Genomic DNA, 23,896 nt, shown 5'->3' on the forward strand with positions numbered 1-23,896 from the left:
CTTTCTTCTCCCTCCATCCCCCCCTCTTTCTCTCTCATTTTTAAATTTGTTTTGTTTTTTCAAATTATTTGAAAAAAATATATAAAAATTGTTCTTATTGGTTTATTTCTAACATAGCATTTTCATATTGTTCAATTGTACATTTTCAACTAATGTGAAGTTCCATGTTAGCATCAGTCAATGTCACATTAGCAAACTCAATGCTCAACACCATTTAAGCATATTTGAGAAAAAAAATTTTGACAGTGTCAGCAATTTAACATAAATTAGTAATTTTTTAAAGTATAAGAACTGAATTTACACAAATAAAAGTATAACAACTGAATATAGATTAGTAATTACTTAATTTATGTGGTATTCCAAAAAATCAAAGTAGCTAAACAATCATATAGATTTGTTTACATAAATTATGTATCATGGCTTTATTATACAAAAGTTCTAGTGCACTATTAACCCATGTAATTAAAGCAGTCTATCATGTAATCATATAGCATATCTTTTGGTCGATTTGAATTGTTGATTGTGTTTAGTTAGTCTTTATTTTAGAGAATAGGTTGGCCTTCAAATACTGAATTTAATTTTTATCAATTATTATAAATTAAAAATCTTGTATATAATCTTTATCCCCATTAATTAAGTGGTGATCCTTATTAAGCTTAATATATTTGCTTTACAACATGCTTCAAACGAGAAATAGCTAAGTTATTCCTTTTTTATTCGCATGTATTATTTTTTTCCTCAATCGGTTGGCAAATGTTTAAAGGAATAGTTATTTTCTTGCAATAGCTATTCTTTAAAATCCCCCCAAAACAAGTTTAACTAATTTGAACCCCCCTCAATGCTATTTTCTATTCCATACCGGATGGAGTAGCCTTTAAAATTCTAAAGAATATATTGCACATTATAAGTTTAAAAAATTACAATCTTACCTATACAAAATCATTTTTTCTCTCTCTTCCTCCCTTCTTCTCTTCTAGCTACATTGCTCCCTTCCACCGTCCACCTTTTAAGCTCCACTAGTAACCACCACCTCTCTCTCTCATCCATCATTCCAACTCCATTTCTAGCTGCGTTGCTCTATTCTAAGTCCACTTTTTTAGCTCCGCATGTCACCACTGCTTCTCTCTCATCCACTTTTACGGTGCCATTTCCATTTGCATTGCTTTCTTCCACCATCCACTTTTCCAGCTTCACCATTAGCGTCCACCTTGGATCATGTACTTGTTTAAGTTTTAGATTGATAATGGATTTAAACTTGAATTTATTTTACTTGTTTGATATTGGGATGCATCTCCATCTGGGTTGAATCAACAGCTTATCAAAATTTCAGGAAACAAATAATAACAAAGCAAAATGGGAATTGGTTACTATTTTAGTATGTGTGCGAAGTTGCGTTGTTTGCCTAATAAACCATACACGTACACGTATCGTAAACAAGTAAGATAATAGAAAAATAGAGTGTCAATCGCACGGAAAATTATTTAATCCAATTACTAAATATTAAAATTGACATAACTTAATTTTATCCAAACAATCGAATTAAATTGATTAAATAAAGTTAAAACAAAAACTAAAATTTAACAAAACTAATTTTAAAACTAAATCTCAAACTTTTTATGAAAATTAATTAATTAAAAGCCTAGGATTTACAATATCCCTCAACACTTCATTTGAATTTTATTTCTTTCTCTTAACTTACTTTTAATGAACTAAGTTGCTAATTTAGAGATCGTAAATTATTTATATATCTCTGTCGAGGTTTTTATAAAAAATATCCCTCCTAATCAAATTCTTATAAGTCTATATAATTTAAATTGAAAGAAGACTCATTAAGTTCAAGCTCTAATCTTAACTACATATAACACATACGTATATGTCTATCTTATGTGTTAATCAAATCAATCATCCCATGCAATTGATATCAAAGATATACTATTCTATTCATGGTCTACATTAAACTCCCTCTGTTAGGTTGCATTTAGGTTCCCAAATCAAATTGGTAATCGAGCAATTAGACCATTAAACACAGAATTGGAATAAACAACTTAAATTTCATAAAACTTAAATAAAGAGAGATTAAAAATTCAAACTACATATTGAGTTCAATTCCAATCCTAGAAAAAGTAAATTAGTTCCCATAATAACTAAAAGCATCATCTGAAAAAATTTAACCATAATAGCAAACAAGAAAAGTATAAAGACAATAAATGAAGAAAGAACTCCAAGGTTTGTCAAGCCTTCGATCTTCAATCTCTAAGAATTTCTTTAGCCTTCTTACTTGCTTCTTTGGCTCTTCTTCATGGAAAAACTTATCTAATTGTTGCTTAATTCATATTCCATAAGTGCTTTGAAAAGATACTTAAGTAGGCTCATGATTGTGTTAAAATAGAAGTCCAAGTGCATAATAAGTTTTTTCCTCGATTTAAACTCCTTTATATATATATTTTTGCTTTTTCTCTTAAGTGCCACAACATTAGCTGATGGTGGCCACAGTACCGAGCATCTTGGAAGCCCTTGCAGCATTGTTGGACATTAGAGCACTACAGCACTGGTCCCATGGCAGCCATGGCACCAAGACCTTTAACTTGGTCTTTATGCTTTGTTGCAATGTTCCAACTTCCAACACGATTTCCTCTAACTTCAACGTCGAATTGGGCAGAGTGGTGAACATGAAATTGTAGCTCTACCTCTTATCTTTCCATCAGTCTAAGAATCACACCAATTAGACTTTTGTAGTAAAAGATGTGCTTAAAATATAGGAACATATACAGTGAAAGTCTACACCTTAAATGCATTTCCTTCACAAATTAAACACCCTTTGCATTGGTTTCCTACAAAAGCAACAAATCTTAAATAATAACTAATGTAAATAACAAAATAACATTGATAACTCTACTATATAGAGTAATTTTGACACATTTTAGAGACTTAAGTAGCTAGATCTTTGAGATTGTAGATTCATATTATAGTATTTTAGGTGTTTTTCTAGTTTAAGTTTAATTATATGTTAAGTAGTTAATTTAAGTTATTTTAGTTAAATTTTATGTTATTTTGTTTTAAATTACTTTAAGAATAGTTAATGTTGGTTTCTTTTATTGTTTTTGTCGAAAATTTGATAAAAACTCCTTTTTTGATGAAAATTAGTGCAAGTATGGTGATAGTTTTGTTCATATATATTGTGGTATTTTGACCATATCTCTTTGTAAAGAACTCCAAATGAAGTGACTCTTGGACCATAGAACAATAAGAGGAAGGGTTACAACTTTTATGTTGACCATGTTTCCCAGTTTAGACTAGATTGTGGTCAAAATATTTGTCTAAGTTGGAGCACTGCAACAATATGCATGGACTGAATATGATGCAGTATTTGGAGTTTATCTTTCAATCTGGTAGTCCAATTGATGTGATTCTTAATCCATTGGAAATTATGAGATAAGGTTAAAACTTTTTTATTTATCACTTTACCTAGTTTGGAATAGATCAATGTGAAAATCATATTTGAAGTTGATAGACTGTTGTAGTGCTGGGAAAGGAAACACACCACATTTTCCCAAGAACTCAGCGCTGCAGCACTGGCAATTTTCCAAAAATAAAAAAGTTGATGAGATTTTGAAAATTAAGTTACTTAGAGCCTATTTAAGGGACTTTTTTTAGAGATTTTAAGGAGAAGGTAGCAACCAACTATTCTGAAAATTTAGAGCCAAGAACAAGGCAAGAAAACAAGAGAATTTGAGAGAGAATCGAGATTGCAAAGCTTCAACACTTAGTTTCTTTTTCTACTTTTGTGTTCCTTTTATTTTCTTTGACTTTGATTCATGGCTAAATTTCTTTGGATGTTGTTTTTATTAGTTATTATGAGCAAAATTATCTTTCTAGGATTGTGGTGAATTTCAACATGTAATTTGAATATTAGTTTCTCTTTTGTTTATCATGAATGGGTGTAGTTTTGCTTATTCAAATATATTCTTAATGCTTTTGATTACTTGGTCAACAACTAACTGATTTATGAATCTAATTGAGACTCGATAGAGAGATTCTAGATTAGACTAAGGTTTGAATAGGGTACGTTCATGTCACTTAGGTGATTTGATTCGTGATTTGAGTAGATATATGCCAATTGCCATGCAGAGCCACATTAGGATACTTGCTTAATAAACTTAATTTAATTGATTCCTATAAATATATAGTGAACTAGTTAAATTAGGTATTTATACAAGCAATTTGACGGAGGCTTGTCTATAGCTTTGGATTCTAGGTTAGTAAAACCACCCAAGAAAGATAAATAACAAGAAAAATTGGTATCAGATGAAATGTTGAATGAACCCATAATCCTAAGTCTTTAATATACTACTTTTCTCAACTTATTTAGTTTTTTAGTTTATTTAGTATTCATTTTTAATTGTTTTGAATTCATTTTTCTTCAACTTTTAGATTACTTAAATAAGACTAATTTGTTTTATAATTTTAGTACTTAGTAAAACTTTAGAAACAAATTTTTGTGGGAACCATACTCTATTTCATCACTATATTACTTGTTCGATATATGTACTTGCATGTGCAAAATTGACAACAAACATGAAATAACTTACAATAACTTAGGTTAAATGAAATCAACATAAATTACCAATTAAAATAAATAAATGAAAATACTCAATATTTAAATTAAATCTCAAGGACTTAGCTACTTTAATACTCAAAATTGTAACACAATAACTTTATAAAATAGAGTTATCATGCATAAGATGTCTTCTTTCCTTCTTAACAGAACCTACATGCTTCTTTCTTAATAAAATCCATATTTTTTATGCAAATCCTATCACATTAGTAAGATTTCATTGGCCAATTGATTTAATTAAGCTGTTTTCTAAACAATCAGATTTTTCAATGTGTTAGTTCAAATGTCCCAAATGGCATGCATGCACTTTTTATTTATTAGTTCAATCAATTCAGCACCATAGATCAGATGCAAAACAAACAACAAACTCAAACATTATCCAAATGTGCGCGTGAGGTTCAATTTTTTTTGTTGGAAAAAGAGCATTTTGGAACGAACTCTAAATATGCTCAGGTGTCCTAGTTTTTTGTCCATTGTTTGATGTTCTATGCTTGCTTTGTTGCTATCATATTGTTTCTTCTTTATTAATGTCTTGGGTTTACAGTTATGAGTTTAAGTTTATTTGCAGATATATATATATATAAGTATGATGAACTATGATGATACTGCCTACAGGGAGAAATGTATCCTATCAACGCCAACCCTAGGCTTCTAACGGATTGTTTCTCAAGGACTCAGCAGGAATAAACACAATATGCATGCAAACTCTTTAAAACCAGAACTCAACTGCTTTTGGACCAACTGTTTGTCGGTGGGATAGATACTATTGACCCATTATCTTTTGTCAGCTGCTTTTCTTCTTTGGGTAGTTACTTTCGGCTGCTTTTGACTTTGCTTTTCTTCTTTGGGTAGTTGCTTACCTTATAGATTAGTCATTGACTATTTACAGCACTTGTTTTATTTGTAGATCCTATCAATTATCTCCACTGCCACGATATTAATGGAAACATAAAAAAGGCTGGAATTGAGTTCAACACAAGTGTTGAAGCTTAAGTAAACATCCAACAAAAGCTCAAGATTTGAATGGGATTTTAAATCCGATAGAGGGATATGGAAAAGGTTCTTGCTTCTATCAAACTTCCTAAATCTTCAACTCTTATGTTTGTGTTTTTAATATTTCACCTGATCGAAGACTTAAATGGTTAAAGATGTTTCTTGTTGACTGTGGAGCTCGGATAGCTTTGAACTTTTTGTGAAGGTAAGTTCATGAAATTTCAACTTTTTGGCACTTATGGTTGATATTGATGCTAACTATAAGATTCATTGACAGGTTTGAAACTTTTTTAAGCTTATTGTTATGATGTTTGGTTGAATACTCCTTAAATATTTGGATGGTCATTTTTTGATGTTGTTCGTAATACAATGATAAAATTATACATGATGTTGTTGCAGCTATCTTATTGGTTTTATGTTGATTTTAAAATATGTTTAGGAGATAGCTAGTTGTTTATCTATTATGGCATAGTTGTCTTTGGGTGCAGGATGTAAATTGGTGTAAAAGGATGATATTCATCCATTATTTTTCCAAGGTTAGTGTATTTTTGTAAATTGTACCTTGAATTTATAATATAAGGACATGTGGGGGCATATGTATTGAACAGAGGGTGTGGAATTCGGTGCTAGTGTCATATGTATTAAACAGGTGACTAGTATGTGCTAGTAACTGTTAGTGTAAGCCTTGCAAGCCAATCGGTTTTGTACTTGTAAAACACTACTTTAATTAGTTATATTTTATGAAAAATACATTATGGATATTTTATATAATGTGTGAGGTATTTCTTTATTCATGAGTTTATTTATAAAGAGTTATGAGAGATTTATATAGATAAAGCCCTTAGAACATAATAGCCTTGTAAAGAAATTATAAAAGTTATAATTATGAGATTCTTATGAATCAAAGTCTCGTTCCTAAATATGTTCTTGGTCATTGTATTGTCAAAAATCAAGGCATTAACAATGCTCAAGAATGGTACATGCTAAGTTTCCTTATTTTAGAAGTAAGTAATTGATCTCATAGGTTGAAATATGTGAGATACTTAAGGATAGTATATGAGTGCTTGCTAAGGAACAAGTTGACTGAATATGACTTGCTACGAGAGATTCATTTGGTATTTCACTCAAGTGTCTATGAAAATACTCTTCTATGTCAGTAGTATAAGTAATCCTTAAACTTGTGATACCAAACCATCTTATATGTGAATTGTCATGTTTTGATTTCACCCATAAAAGTCTAAAGGCGACTAAATGCTTAAACAGAGTGCTTTTAGGTATAGTATAAAGTATGCGAAAATAAATGAGTAGTCCAAAGAGAATTCATCACCCCAAGTGATTTGAAGGGGATATTTCTCATTTACTCTTAGCTTATACTGACTTAAAAGTCCTTAGCCAAAACAATCTTGATAGGTCAATATAGAAGCTACAAGGCTGATGTAGATAAGTTAGAAAATAGACACCAAGCCAAGATTTTTATCTATCCAGGATATATGATGAAAGAATCGAATACACTGAAATACTATACATTGAAAGGTTAGTCAAACCATATTGACTCTCTTAATATTTGAGTGATCATGATGTATTGTTAGATGTTACTCATGATCTATAAATATAAATATAAATTCTTAATTGAATTGATTTTTATATATTGTCAATATGTTAGGGACCTAATGGGTCACACATAATAAGATGTAATGTGAAATTTAAAAGGGACTGATATTTAATTGGAAATTAGGAATTTTCAATATGAACTTAATTAAATTGTTTAATTAAGTAAAAGGATTAAAATGCAATAAACCAAAAGTTGAATGAGCATTTTAACCTAACTATAAATACCTTTTATATGTGTGCCACACTTTGTAAGAAAGTAGAGAAAAAAGACGACAAAAAAAGAAAGAGAAAAAACCCAAGCCTTAATCGCCATTTTCTTAAGAAAGATTTTTCTTGTCTTCTTTTCAAGCCAAAAACAAATAATCTTTGAAAGATGAGAATTTTCAAAAAATCTTAGCTTCTAGCATAGCTTCACGGCACCACATAATCCTAACCTAGTGTAAGTTTTCAATTGATATCTGTGTAGATCACTATTGGAGGTTGGACATATGGACAGTTTTGATTTGCAACAACCAAGTTTTGGTGTACAAAAAAGTGAAGAGATTTTGACACGTGACTTTTGGAAATCACTTCTCGAGATATATGGCTGAACATCTCTTTGTTATATTTGCTTTAAACCAATCAATAGAGCAACATAAATAATCCAAGGGTGGTTTTGGTTTTGTATATTTATATTCCGCCGTGTTATATAAATGTGATTTCTTCTTTGAACATGTCCAAAACCCTTTAGTAACAAGGCTGACTTCGTTTCATGTTCAAATCATTCTGATGTGAATTACTATGTTGCAATTTTGATTTTGCTGTATGACATTCTACTGTTGGAAAAAACTTGGATTGAAAGAGATAAATTTGGAATATGTGCAAGATTTAAAGGCAGTATTTTATGGTTGATTGATGATTGACATTATGGATTAAATTGATGTCATTGCTCAGGCCAAAATTCTAGGGTAGTGATGGTTTTATCTTAATTGAATTTCAATCAAAGTAATGAAAGACCTTCACGGCGCATGCCTAGTTCCTCCTTCACTTTTCTTTTTAACTTTTTCGCTCCACTACTTCCATATATACTTTCTTTCATGTGTTGTTTGATTTCATTTTTCTTGAGAAGATAGGGTTAAGAGTTGTTATATTTGGTTATAAATATATATACACACACATGTTCTACCTAAGGAAAGTAGATTTAATATAAAAATTTTCCAATCATGTGGTTGTTGTATACTAGTAATTTTACTACAAAAGGAGTAGTCTAATCAAATTGAATGGTGTGGAAATAGTTATTTGAAGGGGGAAAGTAAGGAAAATCTTGGCATCGCTAGCACAATGACCGCCATCTCGCTTTAGTGAATAACCATATGTGGTTTTCACTTGACTATTGTCTTAAGTCAAATACATTGACCTTCTTGATTCTTGTCTTCATATTACACAAAGTTTCTCACATTTCTTATTACTTATTTGCCTTTCTCACGGTTATTCGATAACTAACAAGTCTAATTTTATCATTAGTAATCTATTTTTAACTTGTTGCACTCATTAATGAAAAGTGAGCACAATAATTAAATTATAATTAATCAATCACAATTATAAATAATAGAAGAATTAACCAACATAATTTTATCTTTTGACATAAATATGTAATAAAAATATAATCAAAGGTTATTTTGTCTGTTTGTATAAATATGTGAGTAAATAATAATTAAGGGTATTTTTAGTATTTGGGATAAATATGTGATTAAATTATATGAAGGGTAATTTTATCTGTTGGGATAAATATGTATTTAAATTATAATCAAGATAATTTTATTTTTTATAAAAATAAATTCTATTAAAATAAAGATTTTTTTTGTCAATTATTTTTTTATTTTAATGTTATTCTTATTAACCAAAATTTAAAATAAATCATAAAAATAAATCTTACTTTATTATATTTTATAAATCAAATTATTTTATTATATTCATACCTTATTGCATTTTCACAAAATACATATTGTATTTCAATTCTATCTATTCCACAAACCCAACTTACTTGGTGGTAATTTTGTAGCAGAACCTACAATATAGGCTGTAAAAGGGCTCAAAGAAAAATGGTTTGGGCCTTGTTCTGCAACACTGCGAAATCAAAACCTAAAAGCCCAAACACAATCAAAGAAAAATAAAGAATACTTTCTCCCCCCTCGCTCTTCGCGGCGCCTCTGTTACCCAAGCTGCCGACCACCGTCCCTGCGCCGTTGCTCCTTCTCTCTGCTCTCTCTCTTTCCCCTCTCTCCCGTGCCTAGACACCGCACCTTACTTTGCGGCTCTTCTCTCTCCTCCGCGCCTCTCTCTTCCCTCTGGTGTCGCCTCCGTCACTGTGAGTTGCAGCCATGTACGGCGGGGGTGAGTATGAGCAAATTTTATTTTCATTTTGCTTTGTATTTGTTTGTTACTGTGTTGGTTTACTTACAAATTTATTAAATCTTGAAATTGAGTAATAATACATTATCATATCCGCAGATGAAGTGTCAGCTATAGTCATAGACTTAGGGTCTCACACTTGCAAAGCTGGTTATGCCGGCGAAGATGCTCCCAAGGCTGTTTTTCCTTCTGTAAGTCAAGTCCAAGCCTCTTTCTGTTTAATTTTCTGCATTGCGATTTTCGACCTACCCACATTATTCTTCATTGGTCATTTTTCATGTTCATTTTTTTTTTTTGGTGTTTGTTTGCTAAGGTCGTGGGGTCAATTGATCAAATGGATGCCGATGATGACAATGAAAACAACGATTCTAAGACTAACAACAATAATGTTGACTCAAACAAACCAAGAGGGAAACGCAGATTGTATGTAGGATCTCAAGCTTTAGGTTTTCGCCGTGACCATATGGAGGTCAGCTCCATTCTTGCTGCTGCTGGTTTTACCTTATTAGTATTTCTTTCTTTATTATTATTTTTTTGCCTTATTAGTTAGTTGACAGCTGCTTGCTTAATTCAGGTGCTGTCTCCTTTAAAGGATGGGGTGGTTGTTGATTGGGATATTGTTGACAGCATATGGGATCACGCTTTCAAGGAGTGTTTGCTCATTGATCCTAAGGAACATCCGATGCTACTTGCTGAGCCTTCTTTCAACACTCAACAACAGAGGGAGAGGTCAAAATTTCCTCATACTCAAGCTTAATCAATTTATTTGTTGTATCTGGATACATGATGTTCGACTTTGATGCTATCTAACAGGACAGCAGAACTCATGTTTGAAAAGTACAAAGTTCCTGCTTTGTTTTTGGCCAAGAATGCGGTATTACTATTTTCCCAATTTCCAACTCCTTCTGCTTTGTTATTTGGTTTCTGATTGTAATACTTTTAATTGCCAGGTTCTCACTTCTTTTGCATCAGGACGTGCTACCTCTGTAGTTGTTGATAGGTAGGATTTATATCCTTAATTTGTGTATATTTACATACATACCTATGTGCATCCTTTTAGCATTGCATTTTGGTTCATTATGTTTTTGCGCAATTTACATATATTAGAGGGTGAACTTGCTTGAGCATTGAGATCAGGACATTATGCCTTAAAGCTTGGTTGATCAGGTTGAATAGTATTTGCGTCAAATCCTACTCTGAAGTTTGCCATCCTTCTATTTCAGCTTTCTTTGGGACTTGTGCCCAGCTCCCAATAGTAGTCTGTCAAATGTTAAATATATAACCACAGGAGGTTTCGTTGAAGAGAAACAATCATTCAGCTTAACTAGTAAACAGTAGGAAAGCAAGAGAACCACGGAAGATTACTTATTTTCAAAATTTGGACACTGACTTAAGAGAAGTTGAGTTATGTTGATAAGTTGGCTTTGTCTACTTCCGTTTAAATAGAGTAGAGCAGTATCTTCACTACTTTTTCCCTTTCTGTGTCCTAACATGTTATTATGTGTAATTATCAACTCTTTTAGTGGTGGAGGATCAACTACAGTTGCCCCGGTGCATGATGGTTATGTTCTTCAAAAGGTATTTCTCTTTTCCAGGAACAAGCAAAATGAATGATTTGCCAATTAATATAACTTTTTATAATATTCTATTTACCTATATGCTAAGCTTTTGTCCCACTATTGCTTATATTGATATAAAATTTTTAAATGAAGTCATTTTAAAATGCATCCTTCATTTCAAAATGCATCAATTTGAAATGCAATTCTGTTGTTTGCATAATTACCTTTTAGAATGAAATTTTAAGTATTGGAAGTTGATGAGATAAAGAAAATAAATTCTTATAAAAAACGAACAATGATATTAGTAGATATAAAAAGAAAAAGATGGAGAAAACATGCCATATGGATATCAATAGATTTGTGAAAATGGGTACATCCTACTAATGATATAAACAAAAATCAAGAATTATTTTTAAAAATGAGTTTTTTATGTTTAGAGTGGAAAAAAAATATAAGTTACATCAAAAAAGGAAAGAGAATAAAAGCTGATATGCTGGTAAATAACCAAGGAATTTTACAAATTCCACCACTTGATGTATCATTTGAAATGAGAATTTGGGCTCTTCAAAATCCCTCATCCAAATACCAAGAACTTGACAATTCTAACTTTTATTTTTCCAAATAAGGTAATTTTATTTTAGAATTTTGAGCTTCCCCTACGAATGAAATCTCTCATCCACACTCTTAGAGAATCAAATTTTGATATCAAGTTTGGTACGTTTGTTGTGGCTGTAGGAGATTTTTTGGGAAATTTTCTAACTTGATGTGCTTCATTGGAAATAGAATAAAACCTGTTTTCTTTTGAACCCAAAATTTGACAATGCTTTAGTAGCTATGTTGAGTTGCGAATTCCTTTTTTTTAAATATTTATAACTGAGTCAAGAATATGCACTGTGGCTTTATAAGTTGATTGTTGCAGCCTTCCAGTTTTTTATGCCAAGTATTGATATGCTAGAAAAGTAAAATTCTTCAATGTTGTAATTGATTATTCTGAAAATGTGTTTTCTGTTTGATGAGATAATATTCTGTGTGACCTTTGTGCATTCGAATTACTTCATAGCTCTTATCACAATGTTCGCTTTTTCAAGACTGATGATCCCTTTTTTTGTTTCTCCCCTTTACCCTGTTATATTTTCTGCAAAAATAGGCAGTGTCATCTTCTCCTATTGGAGGAGAATTTCTTACTGATTGCTTGATGAAAAGCTTGGAAAGCAAAGGTATTGTGGTAAGTGATGTTGTATACGAGTTTTTTGTTTCTTTGAAAGGAAAGTAATTGGTGAGATTTGCTGTATAATTTCTCATTGCTTCAATTTAAAAATGTTTCTTTGCTGGTGTTTGTAGATAAAACCTAGGTACTCTTTTAAGAGAAAGGAAATACAACTGGGGGTGTTCCAGGTATTTTATAATGTCACTGGCACTTATTTGAGGTTCATGCCATTCTTTGCTTTTGTTTCTCAAATTTCATGCATACATATGATCCCAAATTTAACTTGTACCAGTAGGATAAGTATGTGTTGAAACATAATACAAAAATTCAATAATAATTTATAAAAAACCTCCTTTGCTAGAATTGAGATTCCTGTCCATTGCTACTAAGTAATCAAATTTTCAAAGGTGTTTTTGTGTAATGGGTGAAAGGAAAAGTGGTATTTCTATTCTAGTCCTGATAGCAATGTTACATGGGCTTGGGTATGAGTATCCGATAATGGGTTTGTGTGCATATGTCAGACTCATCGTTTGCTAAAATGTTTGGACTAACGGGTTTGGGTAAAAAGTGTCTAAAAAAACGATATGGATACAGGGATCCTTCTAAAGTTTGTAGGGAATATAATAATACTGCTTGTATAAGTTAGAAAATTTGAAAAATCAATTTGACTCAAACGTAACCTTGTGTTTATAGTGTCCTAATATGAGGAGTAAAAACAAATTGGGCCTATCTTGCCCTAAAACCAACCTAATCTCATATTCTTCTTTACTCTCATTTTCTAAATGGGCTTATGATGACATAATAACAATGCTATATGGGCTTGAATTGTGTTTTTCTCCTATTTAACAGAAACCCAAAAACTAATTATAAGGCAAAAGCCACAAAAGACAACTATGTGCTCCCATCTGTCATATGTCTGTCTAGAATTTTCTTCTTGTCTCTTAATCTCCCTTCTCTTCTCTATAGCAATTTCATTTCCTTATTGTTTTTCTTTTGTTTTCCTCCTTTTCTTAATCTTCTTTCTCTCTTTTCCCAAAGTACTTTCTTTTATACTTACTCTCATGCTCTCTTTCAATGTGCCATCTGGTTATCCTCTTTTCTGGTCTATTTGTGGATTGGGTTTTTGCCGATTTGCTTCTTATGTGAAAGAACCAAGTCTGAATAAGCAGTGCTTTATCAGACACGTATTCTGCACCCAAATCCATGTTGTGTCGCGTTGACTCAGGTATGTGGCTCTAGATTGCTGAGTCCGTGTAACACGTGGAAAAAATTATGGATTGGAATGCTCAAAATGATTTCCATTTCTCAAGTTTTTCCCAAAGAATTGGAACGGAGAAACCTCAAATCATAAACTCCAATGGCCATTTTTTCTGCATAAGTTTAATCCCACTGACCACTTTGTCCTTGTCAAGCTTCTACCACTTCTAAGCATAGTACGTCCTCAACCAAGATGAACATCGCCCTTCAGAAGTCAAAAATAGCAAAAATATACTGCCTTTCAGAAGTATTAATATGAACTAGTACTGAGTAGTAGTTAGAAAAAAGACAAAAGAAACCCTGGTAAAACATCCCTTCATTTTCATTTCGTTATGGTATGAAAAAAATCGGTTACATAAAAATATATAATATCTATAACTCTATATAGAAGGAAGCCCTGTTGGTTTCGTCATGTCATCATAAGGAGGTGGGTATTCGGTGAGTCAGTTCATGATAGGTGAATATTGACTTACAATAGAAATGTTCTAAAAGGACAAGAATCATGTTGAACTCCCTGAACCAACAGGGATTCGAAGAGATTGAACTCAAGGGTCCCATGTATTTCTAATCATTTCTCTCCCTCTTTTATTTATTATTTATTATTGTAATTTTGGTGAAAGCCTATCTCACTGTCTTTTTGTTCTTTTCGTTTTTGTACAATTGGATAGAGTTAATTATAAAAATAGAATAATTATATTCTATATTAGATATAGAAAAGAAGGAAAATAATTGCTTGTCCTTATTAGTTATGTTAGTTTTTATTGTTACATGAGATAAAAAAAATGGAAGTAATAAAAATAATTTTAATTGTAAAATCGTAATAAAATAATGAACTTTAATTAAATGAGTGTCTCTTACCATTGACGATACACCTCATCTCCTTAACTTTTTCTACTTAGAAGTAATCAAAATTATACCATCACCATTGGTAATGATTATTAATAATACCATAATTCGAAGGTAACATTGCCAAAAAAAAAAGTCCTAAAACTAGAAACTTATTCAGAATAATTCTCACATTATCAAATATCGAGAGAATTAAAGAGAAAGATTACAGGATTATTATGTTGATTTGGATCCTTGATCTTAAATCACTACCTTAATAGCTTTTATTAAAAATTTTAAATTTCAACTTTGATGATAACAATAAAGTTAACAGTTTCAATTAAAGTTTTATCATACAATTTATTTCAAATCCAAAAATCCAAATATGAATGACATGTTTAATTCGGTTAATGAAATTGTCATTCCTCCTTATGTTTTATTTTCTCTCTGTAATATTGTTTATTTCATGAAATGATGATCTAAAATAAATTTCGATTGAATTCAGCGCGATAAATTATAATTTTAAAGCTGTTAATAATCTCGATAAGTATATTCAATTGAGGAATTTCAATTTTAGACAATTCTAGAGATTTTCAAAATATTGAATTTGAAATCTACATAACTCAACAGTCTTTACTTGAATTAGGGTTTAGGGTGGAAGTTATTTATTTTTCCAAATCATACTGAATATGCTTTTGAGGTTTAGAGAGGCTATCATGATATTTCTAAATAAATTGCTTTGACTTAATAATGCCAATATAGAACCATTGTATAGCCCATAGTACATATGGGAAGGAGATGAAGAAAATGATGACGTGGCATTGAATACTGATGTTGAAAAACCTCATAGGGAAGGAAGTGCTGACATGGAAGATTCATAGCAAGAGCCAAGAGGGAGATAGAATGATGGAGACAATATTGAGACAGATAGCTATCTGCAACTAAAAAAATAAGATAGCTATTTGCAAAGAAGTGACCTAGCAAGAACAGTTAGGAACTTGGTAAGTAGGGATACTGGCATGAATAGTATAAAAGATTTGGTAGTTGGTGGAGATTTGAAAGGCCACTTGAATGTGAAAAGATTCGAAAGGCCACTTGGATGTAAACAGAAGGGAGGCTGTAGGGGCTCAAATGGGAAGATGAAACAAAAAATATTTTGTTTGTCCCATAAATACTGTTGAAACTAAATTTTTTTTGGGTTCCAAATTAAATATTTATGTAGACAATGTTGAAACTAAATTCCCTTCCTTTTGCTAAAAGCTTATGATTCCTATTCTTTCAAATTTTCTAATTTTTATCTTTGAAGGAAGCTCCATAAGCTGTGGCTGTTCTAGCAAAGGTTATTATGTCTAACAAATTGAACTATCAAAGTCTAGCTCGCCTGGTTTCTTTACTAGTTGAAATGTGGCCGTATCAAAGTCTAACACTCAATTCATTTTAACATATTTATCTTCACTCATTGATGGACGTTGAAAAAACATCAATTGGTAGATTTTTCTTTTAGGGTCATTCTCTTCTTGCGTCAAGCCTAATGCTTGATATGGCCTTATTCTGGGGTACTGCAGTTCCAAGCATAATAGATGATATTGTTCATACTGCTTAATTATACCCTTGATTTGTAGTGCTACATTTCCATGCATAATGCTGGATATCCTAGATCTAAAGTGCTACAGTTTCAATTATAATGGTTGATATTCTTGATATGTCATGATAGTTACTTGATATCTATTGCTTAATTAATTATCCTTGACTTGTAGTGATATGATTCTAAGCAAAATGCCCAATATCTTTGATTTGAAGTCTTATGGTTCCAAGCATAATGGATGATATCTTTGATATGTCTTGATGTCCATTACTTAATAATATCCTTGATCCGTAGTGTTATGTTTCCAAGGATAATGCTTGATATCCTTGATCTGAGGTGTTACAATTCCAAGCATAATAGATAATATTCTTGATATATGGTGTTATGGTACAAAGCAAAATGCTTGATATCTATGATCTATAGTGATACAGTTCAAATCATTATACTTCATATCCTTGATCTGTTGTGTTATGCTTCCCAGCCTAATGCCTGATATCCTTGAGCTGGGGTAGTACGGTTTCAAACATGATAGATGATATTCTTGATACTGTTTAATTATATCCTTGATTTGTAGTGCTATGTTTCCAAGTATGATGCTTGATATCTTTGATCGAAGGTGCTATAGTATCAATTATAATGCTTGATATTCTCGATTTGTCATTATATCTACTTGGTATCCACTGTTTAATTATCCTTGATTTGTAGTGCTATGATTTCAAGCATAATGCCCAATATCCTTGATCTAGGGTTTTATGGTATCAAGCATAATAGATGATATCCTTACGATGTCATGATATTTAGTTAATGACTAAATATCCTTGATCTGTAGTACTACAATTTTAAGCGTAATAGATGATATCCTTGATATAGGGTGTATGGTACCAAACATAATACGTGATATCCTTGATCTATAGTGATACAATTCAAATCATTATACTTGATATTCTTGATTTGTAGTGCTATGATTCCAAGCCTAATGCTTGATATCCTTGATTTGGGTATTACAGTTCCAAGTATAATAGATGATATTCTTGATACTTCTAATTATATCCTTGATTTGTAGTGTTACGTTTTTAAGTATAATGATCTGAGGTAATTACCTACAAAATGTTATAGAATGAAAAATTTGATAAACACAACACTTATTATTGTATCCGTGTGCAACGCATGGGTACATTTCTAGTAGTTATAACTTAAATCTAACTTCGCAAGAGTTGCACTTACGGTGGAGAACTATGCTTGTCTTCTCTTCTTAGTTCAATTAATTTGCCAAAGTAGAAGATTTCTTCTCTTGAAACTGCAATGTTCACTGGTTGAAATTTAACCCAGCTCCTGTTACACTTTTTCTTGTTCCTATTTATTTCTAGGTAATTACCTACGTTGCTTTTTGACAATTCTCTTTGTTTTTGTTTTGGGGATCTCACAGACTGTAGATATTGATTTTCCAAATACAACAGAATCTTACAAGCTTTACTCCCAGGTCTGTATTTGATCATTGTTACCCCTTTGCAAATGGACAAGTTTGTGCACCTAATAACTGGTGTTTTATCTTTTTCCAACAGAGAGTAATTGTAAGTGATATCAAGGAATGTGTGTGTCGAGCTCCAGATACTCCATATGACGGTTTGTGTTACTTCATCAGTTTCTTGTTTTGTTTGTTCATCATGTGCCTTTTACTTAGTCATCCTGTATACATACATACATAAATATATGTTTGTATATATTAAGTTCATAATTATAGAAACCGCCTCCAATAATATCTCAAAGATCCTTGTTTGCTATAATAAGATCCTACCAATGATATTAATGCTTTTTAAAATCTTTTTTGAGTTAGGTTGTCGATGTTGTTTCTTCTACAGCTTTATGGAATTTCAAAATCCCACTAGTTTTCTATTCCTGAATAATTCTAAATATTTGATTTTGAAGTTTGCAAATGCTGACTACTCTTAGCAATTAATATGATTGCCTTTTCTTTACAGAAAGTGCATATTCAAATATCCCAATGACCCCATATGAGCTTCCTGATGGCCAGTAAGTTCTTTATAAGTTTATTAGCATGGTTTCATTATGTCAAGATTATGTTGCTTGCTATGCATCCTTAATTTGTTGAGTGATAAACAGCTTTACTATTTGCTAATTGCTTCTTTTTGTTTTGCATTATAACACTGCATTCACCAGGCAAGCAGTTGCTTTGTCTAACCCTGTTTAGCTACAAGATAATTGTCTTTGGGTCATTGCTCTCATTTTATTATTACTAATATTTAACTAAACCTGCATTTTCTATTATGTTTATTCAGGACAATTGAAATTGGTGCTGATAGATTCAAGATCCCTGATGTTCTGTTCAATCCATCTTTGGCTCAGGTGGGTGGCCTGCCTACTTGCAGGATCCTAGATTCTTTTATTTTCTTTCATACTGTTGGAGCAATTGTCAGTATCTTTTTTTTTTTTTTTAAAAAAAAACTTAATATTTATCTTTATCCAAATTTTGTTTTGGCATTTGGCATGAGCATGTGATGTCAGACATGAATGGGTAAGAAGCTCAAAATAGAGATCAGTGGAAAAATTAGAGATTTAAGAAATTTGGGAGAAATAGAGGAAATTCGGGAAGAAATTGAAGAATCAGGGAGAGGAAACCAGATAGAATGAAGGTGGAGAGTATTCTCAAGCTCATTATTCCAAAATCTCAATAATTCATAATTCGATGCCAACTAGAAATTGAAATAGCATAGGTAGCCAAACCTCAAACCTTAATTTAGATGCAAAATGCTAATATAACCCCAAAGCCCTAATACTTAGGAAATAAGTATAACACTAACAAATTTAAAATTGCCTACGTTCTCTAAGAAATCCTAGCTCTAGTTTTTTAATACAATTAAACTCAAAATATAATTAACAAAAAATGTCTTGAGAAATATAATCCATCAAGAAGCTTCTATCCATCATGCTTCATTAGCATGTTTCTTGTCAATTGATGTTCTTTTGGATGTGTTATATTCGCGATTTTTTTTTCCCCTAAGGTATGTACATTTTGCTTATTGTTGATGGGAATTATAGGATCTCGTCTATTTTTTTGAGCTGTTATTATAGGTTGATCAATGTATGTGCTTTTGAATTTTCCTTTCTTTCTGTTGTGTTTGATTGACAAGATTCTTTATTCTTGTTTTGGTGGAATACATGGGAGTCAGTGGCTGTAACTTGATTGGTCTACCATCCTTATTCCTCTGGGAATTATGAACCACCAGGTAGCCTTGCCGAATGATTAGGTTGATGGAGTTGTGGAATGGTGATCCTGGAAATTGTTGTTATAGGAGCATAAAATTTGGAAGCTTAGTTCTAAGTGCTATCAACAGGCCATTATATCTTTCAAAATTTTATTGATTTATTGATATCATTCTCTGGAACTTCATTGTGGCCTTGTCAATTGTTCACTTCTGGTTTTGCAGTAGACCTGTAATTGTTGATAACAACATGAATATTGCAATCAAATTGTTGGATTGTTTTGTAGTTTATTTAATATTTTTGCAGACATAACCAGGCTATATTGTTTCTTTCCTAATCAGAATTTCTGTTTATATGTTGATATCATATCTAATTTCCTGTCTATTATTAGACAATTCCTGGGATGAACAACTTTGCTGAGATTGCTCCATCTTTTCGTGGTTTGCCACAAATGGTATGTTGATTCTTGTTTACCTCTATGCATTGGCCTTTAAATCTCTCTATTTCTTGTATTTTTATGGGGGTTGTTAATTAAGCATTTTTGTATCTTTTGCAGGTAATAGAAAGCATTAATAGATGTGATGTGGACATTCGGAAAGAATTGTTTGGTAGTATACTGGTAAAGTCAATCACACCCAAGCAAGCCTTTACTTGAGTGCCTTGATCATTTTTCTGATTTATTGTTTCCTTTTTTGAGTATTAATATTACAAGTAGCTATTGGGCAGACCAGGTTGGGTCACTTTGGGTCGCATTAATTTAGGTTGAAAGAAGTTTGGGTCATTTTTGGGTACGGGTCATTTTGGGTTTAGGTTATTTCTAGTTTGGACATCAACGGATTTGGGTTATTCAGGTTTGAATCATTTTAGGTTCACGTGGTTGTCTTTTAAAGTAAAGCAATTTAATTTTAGGTTGTTTTGGGTTAGACTTTCAGGTTGTTCGAGTTTAGGTCATTCAGGGTTCAAGTCAATTCGAGTTCAAGTTGTTTCAGGTTTAGGTCATTTTGGGTTGGGTCATTCCAGGTTTAAGTCATTTTTGAGTTCAGATGTTGCAGGTTCAGGTCGAAGGTGTTCTGATTGTTGATTTTTCTTGGTCAAATCAGGTTGGGTTGGGTTCAGGTTAAGACCAGCTTTAGGTTCCGAGTCAGTTTTTTCAACTCCAATTATTATATTAAAAATGAGTAACTCATTCATGTATGGTGAGTGGATGAAATTTACCTGCTTATTAATAAGCTAATTCATAAACATGAATTATATTTTAATTCCTTAGTTCTTTCTTGTAGCTGATATTGTTAGTTCTATCCTCCCTTATAACGCAGCTTGCTGGTGGCACAGCATCCATGCAACAGTTGAAAGAACGTCTTGAGAAAGACTTGCTGGAGGTAATCTTTTCCTTGTTTTTCATTCATGCACAATGTGAAGTCTTGTACACTTGTTTAGACCTTAAAGCTTGATTTATTATGTTGCTTTTATAATTTCTTTTGCACCACTAGTTTTTGATGGTTTGATGCAGTCCACTAAAACTTGATTTCATATTATCATAGTTTATGGTTTTGTTCACCTTTAATTCCATCCTTTAATGCCATTTTTGTTGCTGTAATAGAAAAAATTGGAAGAGTTCATTGTATCATGAGTTAGGAAGCAATGACACATGACAGAGGTACAATGATATGGATATGGTGATGCAGCAACTTTTAAAAAATAGGATATGGCAATAAAAATACACATACAGACACAGGCACACATGTGTGTGCAATTTTTGATTAATCTTAACTAAAGATACACTTAACTCTTTCATTAAGAAAAAGGTCTTTCCAAATTAGTAAAATTAAGCTAGTTATTAAGTAAATTATTATTTTGCAAATAGGTTTCTTAGTTTGAATAGCTTTTAGTTTTGGGCTCTATGGAAACTAAATCCAGATGCTAATATATGAGCTGGTCTCAATGAGCTTAAAAATACACCCTGCCTAAGTTAGACGCCCAAAGTTATTTTAGTTGTTGCAAGCTTCTGTCTTCTCTTGGAGACCCAGCTGACTTGCCTTCTCTCTTTCAAATTTTGTCACCACCGTCCAGTGTTTCCTCTATCTTCTCTGATTTATGCTAAGATCAAAATTATGGGAGGAAAATGATGACCATTGTGACAACCCAGCCAGCCTTTCTTCTTTCCCCCTTCTTTTTTTTTATTCCTCTGCATACCGTATTTGTTTCTGAATAAAGAATATAATTGATTTATATTTTGTCACTGTATCCAACCACGTCGGATATGTATCCCAGTATGTTGAAGGTGTATCCATATCCGAAATGGATATGAGCTGGTATGAAGGGGGCTGCAACTGGTCCTTGTGTCATAGATCTTGAGGTAGATCTCTCTTTCACTCTGTCACAAACATGCATGCACATGCTATCACACAAATTCACTCACTCTTGGTACCTAGAGGCCTGATTTGAAATGAGTTGTACCAATAATTTTGATGGAAAAATAATTCTCATGTTGAATGTATGAGGGAGATTATTTGAGGTTAGCTTGAATTTGGTAGAACAAACTTAATTTTTAGCAAAAGAATAACTCTATTGTTGTCTCTCAATAGGAGTCTCCTCAAGCTGCTAGAGTTAAAGTATTGGCAAGTGGAAATGCAACAGAAAGAAGATTCAGGTTGGTTGGGTTTTCTTTTCTCTGTTTTTATTTTTTATTTTTTTATTTGATTTCTATTTTAGCTTCTACATGCTTTACTTGGCTGAGTTTCTAATCTATTCAAGTCCTGAGAAATGTTTTGTTGAGCATGGGCTTATTACTTTATTCCATGTATGAACTCACTTCTATCAAATTCTCTAAATTCTTTTATACTGGTCAGGGAAAGTGGTCAAAAAAGGATGGTTGTGTATTTTTTTCCCACAGTTGAATCTGATCAGTGGGTTTCTGTTAAGTGATTGTAAAAAGCCTGAAATGTATGATGCATGTTGGTTATTGCCCTTGCTAGAAACTCAAAACTTGTACCTTAAGAATGATCGTATGTACTCTTGGTGATGTGAGAGCCAGTAACTACTTTCTGACACTTGATTTGGCCATCAGCATGATTTTAACTAAGAAACCAACCTGCAATTGGAAGGATTTAGTGAGTGGGAAGACGAATAAGGTTCCATTTCTTGATTTATGTTGAGTGGAGATGGTCAAGAAGATAAACTTGGGAAACCAAAAATAAAATCTGCTCTAAGTTTTGAAGTGGGTGCATCCACCATTATCTTTGCTAGGGTGTGGTGCATTTGGCTAAATTAAGTGGGTGAGTTGAAATTACAGGGATAAGCAGCTATTGTCAAGAAGTTGCTGGCCCATCTTTGAGGATTCATAGAAAATGGAAGTGAAAAGAGGAAAAAGAAAACACAAGGCAAAAAAAAAAAAAAAAATTAGAATTGTTGCAGCTATAAGATGAATGATTTAAACAATAGTGATTTACCTTCTATTGATTAACATGGCCAAAGTAAACATCATTTCGTCCACTCATTGCCAGATTATAAGAAGGTTATACCTTGTCTAGTTTGCTACATTGTCTTATGCATAATCTTGTGTGGTTGTGAAATTTTTCTTAAAAGAATTTTGTTTGTCTTGCTGTCATTAAATGCTGCTAACATGTATAAAACAGTGTTTGGATAGGAGGCAGCATATTGGCATCTCTTGGTTCATTCCAGCAAATGTGGTTCTCCAAGTCCGAGTAAGCATCATGTTTCACACTCAGATCTGTTTTGGACAATTTGTCAAGTTTTGCTTGTGTTCTTCTCATTGCAACCTGTATCAAAATATGTACTGGGAAATACATAGTTGATAATAGTTTTATCTTAAATTATTTCATTTTAATCTTAAGTGGGTGCATCTGACAGGTATGAAGAGCATGGAGCTTCATATATACAAAGAAAATGCCCTTAAGATGATGCTAATTGGCTGCATCTCTTGTCATGGTAAAGTCAACGCTTTAGGAACAAATAAAAACTTTTGTGTCTGCAATTTGCTAATAAGCTCTTTTTCATCCTTTTTAGGTATGAGACCTGTTTTGGCTCCTAAGTTGGCACGTTTGTGCTAACACTAGTCAGATGGATGATGCTTGTAGGTCTGTAAAGTAGTTTACGTACAAAAGAACTCATTAGCTTACACTGTGCCATTATCATCCTACTGCTGCGGATGTCCCTGTTTTCTGTTAAATTATTTAATCCTGCAACCTTAATGACCATCTTTATTATTATGTGATGAGCTAACATATTTTGCATGAACAAAAAAGGTGGAAATCAGTTAAAAGAGTGTAATACCTACTAGCATTGATGGGCATCAGGAAAGAATGTTTTTTGTATTCAGTTTCTGTTAGTATCTAGTTTATGTTGATACCGGTGTCTGTTTCAGTCCTTGTGTATTTGGGTTGTGTATGTTAAGCATGGTTTATTTTGCACATAATGATGGATGGTTTGTTAACATTGTCGGCCTTTCATTAGGAACCGAAAGTGATTGAATGCAAGTGATTTATGAACTTGCATTAATTAGCTTGTGTTGAGCAGGTAAAGAGTCATACTGATTCAATCACCTCCCCCGTTATCCATTGTGGGGAGGGAAACAGGAAAGGGAGAAGTTATTTGTACTAGTGTCTTTAGAA

The 23,896-nt window shown here is 32.2% G+C and overlaps 1 protein-coding gene across 1 annotated transcript; it reads left to right on the plus strand.

The window, feature by feature from the left end:
* Window positions 1-9,335: 9,335 nt before the first annotated feature.
* Window positions 9,336-23,718, plus strand: ARP4 (actin-related protein 4). Its single transcript, XM_021423130.1, has 20 exons — window positions 9,336-9,592; window positions 9,710-9,801; window positions 9,924-10,079; window positions 10,185-10,339; window positions 10,424-10,484; window positions 10,561-10,610; window positions 11,134-11,188; window positions 12,317-12,394; window positions 12,511-12,564; window positions 17,470-17,523; window positions 17,606-17,666; window positions 18,023-18,074; window positions 18,341-18,407; window positions 19,657-19,719; window positions 19,822-19,884; window positions 20,582-20,644; window positions 21,851-21,915; window positions 22,901-22,969; window positions 23,136-23,213; window positions 23,292-23,718. Exons 1-19 carry the CDS (start codon window positions 9,580-9,582, stop codon window positions 23,179-23,181), a joined length of 1,317 nt encoding a protein of 438 aa, XP_021278805.1. The 5' UTR covers window positions 9,336-9,579; the 3' UTR covers window positions 23,182-23,213; window positions 23,292-23,718.
* Window positions 23,719-23,896: the final 178 nt, after the last annotated feature.

This window comes from Theobroma umbraticum, unplaced genomic scaffold, assembly GCF_002168275.2.
Source record: "Theobroma umbraticum cultivar Fairchild unplaced genomic scaffold, ASM216827v3 scaffold_95.0, whole genome shotgun sequence".
Taxonomy (NCBI): Eukaryota; Viridiplantae; Streptophyta; class Magnoliopsida; order Malvales; family Malvaceae; genus Theobroma; species Theobroma umbraticum.